This window comes from Dipodomys ordii, unplaced genomic scaffold, assembly GCF_000151885.1.
Source record: "Dipodomys ordii isolate 6190 unplaced genomic scaffold, Dord_2.0 Scaffold163, whole genome shotgun sequence".
Lineage (NCBI taxonomy): Eukaryota > Metazoa > Chordata > Mammalia > Rodentia > Heteromyidae > Dipodomys > Dipodomys ordii.
The window spans coordinates 221365-229003 of record NW_012267379.1 but is presented as its reverse complement, the minus strand read 5'-3'; the positions used below and the strand labels follow the sequence as shown (position 1 = coordinate 229003).

The window sequence follows — 7639 nt, the reverse complement described above, 5'->3', positions numbered from 1 at the left end:
CTGGGCAGCCTGTGTGGTGCTGGGAGCCTGTGTGGTGCTGGAAGCCTGTGTGGTGCTGGGCAGCCTGTGTGGTGCTGGGAGCCTGTGTGCCTGAGCAGCCTGTGTGGTGCTGCACAGCCTGTATGCCTGGGAGCCTGTGTGGTGCTGGGCAGCCTGTGTGGTGCTGGGAGCCTGTGTGGTGCTGGGCAGCCTATGTGCCTGGGCAGCCTGTGTGGTGCTGGGAGCCTGTGTGCCTGGGCAGCCTGTGTGCCTGGGCAGCCTGTGTGCCTGAGCAGCCTGTGTGGTGCTGCACAGCCTGTGTGCCTGAGCAGCCTGTGTGGTGCTGCACAGCCTGTGTGCCTGGGAGCCTGTGTGGTGCTGGGCAGCCTGTGTGCCTGGGAGCCTGTGTGGTGCTGGGCAGCCTGTGTGGTGCTGGGCAGCCTGTGTGGTGCTGGGCAGCCCCTGTGTGCCTGGGAGCCTGTGTGGTGCTGGGCAGCCTGTGTGGTCTGGGAGCCTGTGTGGTGCTGGGCAGCCTGTGTGGTGCTGGGCAGCCTGTGTGGTGCTGGGCAGCCTGTGTGCCTGGGAACCTGTGTGGTGCTGGGGCCGCCCACTCACCCACATGCTCGCTGGGCCTACCCCCTTCACATGCTTGCCCTGCTGAGCACCACTACACGAAGGAGAGATTTGGAAACAGCCAGGGTGAACAAATCTTCATACTGGCAAGAACCCATCTGTGTCTCGTGCTCATCTCAGAAACCCTGTTTGGAGACCAGGCTCATTGGACGCCCTATCTGCCTTTCTCTCCCTGCTAAGTCTTAGGGGAAGCAGCAGCCAAGGGCAGCAGCCAGAGGCTGTCAAAATTATCAGAACAGCATTGTGGACATGTCACTGTACAGAGTATACGTCTCAGAGGGTCCTAGGAGCAGGGGCAGCTTGTCTGGGTACACAGGCTCCACAACCAGCTCCAAGGGTTCAGAATATACAATCTGCCTTAATAGACAAAGGAAGTGTTGTAGAGTCTGGGCTGTTTATGAAGAGGAGGAAATACTGCTCCAGATCTGGACGCCAAGGCCCAAGGCACTGGCAGGCCTTGTGTTCAGTTGCCTGGGCCCTACGTTCTCATGTGGTGAGAGGAGCGGATGGGAAAGGGCCGAAGCTGCTCCGCGTCTGCCCTCGGATGAGTAGAAATCCTGTCCAGGTGGCATGGGGTGCCAGAGGCGCTGACTTACAGAGGGGCAAGCACATGGTGAAACGTGCCGTCTGGTGAGACCCAAGGGTCGCACCAGTGTCTAGTGGTGAGCGAATGACTAAAGTCTGGCTCAGGAGCTCACAAACAGGGGCAGTGTTTAATTTCCCAGAAGTTATTCTTTCATGTCTTGGTGTATGTTCAGTATCTCCTACAAAAATGCTAAATGATGCAAGTACAGGTCATTCTCAATTTAAAACAAAAAGGCAGACTACGAGTCACCACCAGAGGACTTCTGACAAGATTTGCACAGATGTAACTACTTTAAGTTTGAAGTTACATATTTTTAAAATATTTATTTTTTGTCAGTCGTGGGGGCTGAACTCTGGGCCTGGGTCTCAGCTCTTCAGCTCAAGGCTAGCGCTCTACCACTTGAGCTACAGCGTCACTTCCAGCTTTTTTCTGCTTATGTGGTGCTGAGGAATCAAACCCAGGGCCTTATGCATGCGAGGCAAGCGTTCTACCACTGAGCCAATTTCCCAGCCCAAGTTACAGCTTTTTGGAGGTGTAACAGACTGAGAAAGTTCTCTCCTATTTCAAGTTTTCTGAATTAAAAATACCACAAATGGATATTAAATCTTGCCATAAGCTTTTTCTGTATCTACTGAGTTGATCGTGTGATTTTTCTTTTATTCTGCTCAAGCAGTAAACTGTAATGCTTGATTTTGCCCGTTAAACCAGACTTGCGTTCCTGCTGGGTTCCCTTCCCCTCTGTGCTCCTGGACCTGACCCTCTGGTGTTCTGAGTTACGTTTGCATCAGAGGCGTTAGTCTGTAACTCACCCTCCTATTATGTCCTTGTACATTTTGACGTCAGACTTGTGACATCATTAAGCAGTAAGCTGGCTTCCCTTCTAACACCTGGTAAATCTCACTTCTCATTTCCTGGAAGCATTTGCGTAGAAGACATCAGTAATGCCGCATGGTCCAACTCTTCTTTTTAAAAGTTAATTTACTAACTTAACATTAGTGATATCAGCACTAATTGTCCCTTTTTCATGCTCAATAATGGCAAATTTGTGGTTTTTAAAAATTAGTCTTGCTAAAAGTTTATCAATCTTCTTTTTCTTTTTTTTTTTGGGTCCGGTCATGGGCTGGAACTCTGGGCCTGGGCGCTGTCCCTCAGCTCTTCAGCTCAAGGCTAGCGCTCTTCCACTTGAGCCACAGCGCCACTTCCGGCTTTTTTCTTATGTGGTACTGAGGAATCGAACCCAGGGCCTCGCGCATGCAAGGCAAGTGCTCTACCACTGAGCCACCTTCCCAGCCCCTCAATCTTATTTTTCAAATAACTCTTTTTTTTTTTTTTCTTGGTCGTGGGGCTTGAACTCAGTGCCTGAGTGTGGTCCCTGAGCTCTCTTGCTCAAGGCTAGTGCTCTACCACTTTGAACTAGTTTTCTGGTGGTTAATTAAAGGTAAGAGTCTCTCAGACTTTGGTGCCCAGACTGGCTTTGAATTTCTATCCTCAGATCTCAGCCTCCTGAGATTAGCTAGGATTACAGGTGTGAGCCACAGGTGCCCAGCTTCAAATAACCAAGTCTTGATTTTTTTCTTCTCCTGTTTTCCAGTCCCTATTTGATTCTCTCATCTTCCTGCTGAACACCTTCCTAACTGTATAGGTCTCATCAGCACACGTCAAATCTAGGGTAATTCTCAGCAAGATAGTGTTCTAGGACAGCTGCATCAAATTCAGGCTTAACGAAGGGTGGCAGGCACATCTGAGTCTTCCTGTACACAGCACAATTATAACCTTCAAGTTGCGGCCCTGTTGTAGATGTCAAGACACCAGGGAGATGGCTCTTACTCAGGGAGTCCCATCCTGGACAGGAGTGGGGTCAGCATGAGCCAGCTCCTCATAGTCAGGGACACCCCGGGGCCAGCCTACAGCACCGTGGGGCCAGCACCTGACAGCCAGTAGCCTCCTGTCACATACACAACCGTGAGACACCTCCCCTACCCCACACAGAGTTGCCCTCCCCTTCTCCTTCCCCTGGAGTGATGCCCTGGGCACATGCTAGGCCAGAAATGGGGCTGGCACATGGCGGAGAGCAAGGGGGGCTGGCTGGACTCCTTGGGCCACTGGAGATAGGTCCCCACGCCCTGCCAGGATGCCTCTAGTGGAGGATGCAGTTCAGTTGCAGCCTGTGACACCCAGACCAAGGCATGAGTGTCCAGGGCTTGTGAGTAGAGTCTCTGAGGTCCAACCATGGCTCCCATCACCGCCCAGCGAAGGCCTGTGCCCCCATGAGGCCGGCTCACCTCGTGTGGCCATGGCTCCACCTCACACAGCCAGGACAGGGCCGGTCTTTCAGACCCTGCACTTCCTCCAAGGACTGTCATGACCTCTACACCCCAACACCGCCTCCTTGAGGGGACGCTGGCTGCCTACCAGACCAGAGAGCTTCTAGAACCAGGCGTGACCGACTTACTCAAGGACAGAGTGTGTGGCTGCGCACAGGTGGTAGCGGTAGAGGAGCAGGCTGTGGTCCACCCGGAAGACGCCACCCCCCTTCCTGAGGTGCTCGTAGAAGAACAGCAGGTCCTCCGGCACACCCTGCAGGAGCCAAAGGAGAGAGCACTCACCAGCTGCGCAGCCCACCCCAGCTATCAGGCAGGGGACAGAAGGGTGCTCTTGTCACCAAGAAACTAGCTTTGAGCCAGGTGTGGTCCCAAATACTCAAGAGGCCAAGGTGGAGGAATTTGCTTGAACTGACACGTTTGGGGCCAGCCTGGTAACATGGTGAGGATGTATCTCAAAAAAAGAAAAGAGCCGGGTGTGGTGCTCACGCTGTCACCCCAGCTACTCAGGAGGCTGTGAGCTGAGGTCACAGTTCAAAGCCAGCCTGGGCAGGAAAGTCCGTGAGACTCGTATCCCCCCCCCCCCCCCGCCCCGTGCCGCTGGACCAAAAAACAAAGAAAAGACGCAACACGAAAACAATTTTGGAGGATCAACAGTGATGTGGCAATGCAGGGTCAAAAAGAGATGCGCAACTGACTTTCTCCCTGAGACAGGCCAGAGAAGATGTGGGACAGAGGAGAGACAGGTGGGTCTACATCTTAATTCTGCCCTAAAGGACACCCTGTGGGGCACAGAAGATCTTAGGACAAACACTGCACGCTAACCACAGACACATCTCAGGAGGAGGAAGACAGCCTCAGCCACCATGTCCTGAGCACCAGCAGCTCAAGCACTGGGAGAAGAGGAGAGGCCAAGCTGAACGATTGGGAAGCCCTGGCAAGATGCCGAGGACACTTGTGGTGGGAACCCAGAGGCATGGGCCCTGAGACGTCAGGTCGCAGCTCTCCAGGAGTCCTGGGCCCAGGCAGGCGTCCAGGACGGGCTGCGTTTCATCAGGGTGGCAGAAGGGTCGATGTTGAGCCAGGAACTGGAAAACTGTCCAGAATGACAGTGAAACTTAAACAGGGTTAAAACCTACCTCTTCCCCTACAAAAACAACAGCCCCAAGCTATGTCACAGACAGCCCCTCCCCAAATTCTGATCTAAACCACACCTTAACCAACAGCTGAGGGTTTGGGGGTTTGGGGGAGGGAGGGCTCACGAATCAGAAATCCAATACCCATGCATAAAACTGCCCCCCAAGGAAGAGAGCAGGAATAAAAAGGGCTTGAAGAAGGTAGGCTGGTATGTGGCCAGTAAGGTTCATGACAGGTTCTGCGTGGGGCTGGAATATTCCTGGGCCTCATAACTGCTGGTGGCAAGGCTAGCGGCCAGCATGGTTCCTGTGACTTGCCGTGCAGCTCGCTTGTGTGGCCCAGGACTCCCCCTTCCCACAGGCAGGCAAAGACACTCAGGCCCCTGACGGGGGCAGGGCTCCTCTAGAGACAGCCAGAGTGGATCCCCAACCAGAATAGGACTTCTTAGACCAGATACTCTACATTCCCCAGCCAGCTCACCCAGGATGAGATAACCTGGGTTTGAGGCCAGGTGCTTCCCCGGAGCAGGTGTAGATCAGGGGATATACACAGTCCCATGGAGGTGAATCTCTGAGCCGTGGCTTAGGAAACAATATGTGTACATCGCATGAGAGGACAGAGGACACTAAGGGGCCAGGTGAAGGGTCTGAGTCCTTCACGGCACTTACCTTCCCTCCCTCGTCAAATGGTCCCACGTGGAGAAACCAAGTTCGAGAGCAGAACCAGGTGGGCATGATCACTGTGGGGCCGTTTGAGGTGAATACCTAGAAGCAATTAGCATTGACACCATTAACAGAAAAGAACAGCTTCTTGTGCGACCTACTCACAACATGCCATTAAGTAACAAAGGGATTTCATGTCTCTTCTCATGAGAACTCAGCAGTGGTATCCGGCCGGCAAGACAGGTGGAGATCGGCAACCTGCCCCCTTCACCTCCAGACCCTAACACAGAAGCTGGTGTCTGCATTTGGTGACAGTAACGCGGTACATTAGAACCAACAATAAACATTCCACTTTCAGTCACAAGGAGGAAAACCTGAAGTAGCAAAGAAGGTAATGGATAATGTCTAGGTAACGTGGACAAACACAGAGATTCTAGAGAGACAAACCATCAGAACCAACTGAAAACATAGAAAACTGAAAAACAACCTTAATGAGACAGAAAAATCAAGAACATTCCCAACAAAGAAAAAGCCGGGAGGCGTTCCTGGTAAACGCTGGCAAACACTTAGGAATTGATGCAGTTCCTGTGGAGTTTCAGACGCAGAAGAAGGTTACTTCCTACCCCCCTGCAGGGCTGGCTACCCAAACAGGCTAAAAGATCACATCTAAGGAAAGGCACACTAATGTCCCTCATGAAAACAGATGCAAAAATTCTCAACATAACTCGTGTGAATTGTGCAAAGTCATTATGGACAAAGGACCTACACTATGACTGGGTAGAACTTTATCTGAGGACAAATGGATTGATGTGAAAATCAGTCACTGTCATATACAACATTAAGATGAGGACCAAAAACTAGGTAGCCATCTCAAGAGATATCCAACTCTGTTATGGTATAGTGACTCAGAACTGCTTCAACCTACTGAAGGCTGAAATGACAGCTAAGTCATGCTTTAAACTGTGAAATGCTGTTTGGTGTGGTGGCTTAGGCCTGTAATCCCAGCTGATACTCAGGAGGTAGACAATGGGAGGACTGTAGTTAAAGGCCAGGTCAAACAAGAAGTTTGTGAGACCTCTCCTGGCGGCGTGTATCTATAATCTTAGCTACTCAAAAAGTTGAGATCTGAGGATTGCAGTCTGAAGTGAGCCTGGGCAAACAAAGCTGTTTGACTGCTATATCTAATTAAGCAAACACCCAGAAACCAAAGGCATGACAACTGGTAGAGTGCCAGCCATGAGCAAGAACACCAAGCAAGAGCATGAGGCCCTGTGTTCAAGCCCCTGGGCAGAGTGTGAGCCGTTACCCTCACTATGAAGAAGGAGGGCTGTGACCCAGGCCAGCCCAGGTCTAAAGTTGAGTCCTATTCAAAAAAAAAAAGTCTGGGGCTGTGATGCAGTACATGCACAAGGCCCTGAGTTTAACCCGGTACCGCCAAACAAGTAACAGCCCACATGCTGGAGGGCTGTCCACACCAGGTCAGAAATAACACAAACATCTATCCTCACAACTCTAATTAGATATTGCGAATGAAAGTGTAAGCAGAGCTACTGGACAAGATGTAAACACTACCAGCTTAGAAAGGAAGATTTGCAGACAGCATTATCCTTTAAGGAAAAAGTGTAAGGAACATACATGTGCATATGAGCACATGTGTGCACACACACACACACACACGCACATACAAAATCTATGCCAATAATGTAGTCAGCAAACTTGTGGGATAAAGATCCTTATATAAACAAACACAACAGGAGTCTATACAGTAGCGATAAATACTCCAAAGATGATACTAAGAAAACACAATAGCATATAAAACACTTAGGAATAAACTGACGAACTCCATGGAAAATTACATTAATTTCTTAGAGTTCATGTCAGGCCTTGCACCTTTGGGTCCCTCCCCTAAGAGGATCTTCTTTCAGTCTCACCATGTATGAGTGTCTCGAGTCCGGTATCACTTATCGTGTCCTGGTGTATTTTAGATCTAACTTCTGCATATGAGAGAAAACATGTGGCCCTGGCCTCTCTAAGCTTGGCTTACCTCAACATGATTTATTCTAGGTCAAGAATTACATTTTAAAAGTAAAAGCATACATAAATTGAAGGCCATCACATTTTTGTGAAAAACAATTTTTATGATATAAATACTCCCTAATTTATCTACAGATTTTTTTTTGGGGGGTCCGGTCGTGGGGCCTGAACTCTGGGCCTGGGCGCTCTCCCTCAGCTCTTCAGCTCAAGGCTAGCGCTCTACCACTTGAGCCACAGCGCCACTTCGGCTTTTTTTTTCCTTTTTGCTTATGTGGTGCTGAGGAATC

The 7639-nt window shown here is 50.6% G+C and overlaps 1 protein-coding gene across 1 annotated transcript in view; it reads right to left on the bottom strand.

Moving 5' to 3' along the window:
- The window catches only part of B3gntl1 (UDP-GlcNAc:betaGal beta-1,3-N-acetylglucosaminyltransferase-like 1), a 79624-nt gene that overhangs the window by 10335 nt on the left and 61650 nt on the right, over positions 1–7639 (bottom strand). Inside the window, exons 6-7 of the mRNA XM_013033144.1 lie at positions 5325–5420; positions 3651–3775 (exon numbers count right to left, since the gene is read on the bottom strand). Of these exons, the coding sequence (XP_012888598.1) occupies positions 3651–3775; positions 5325–5420 (221 nt within the window). The remainder of the gene's footprint in view (positions 1–3650; positions 3776–5324; positions 5421–7639) is intronic.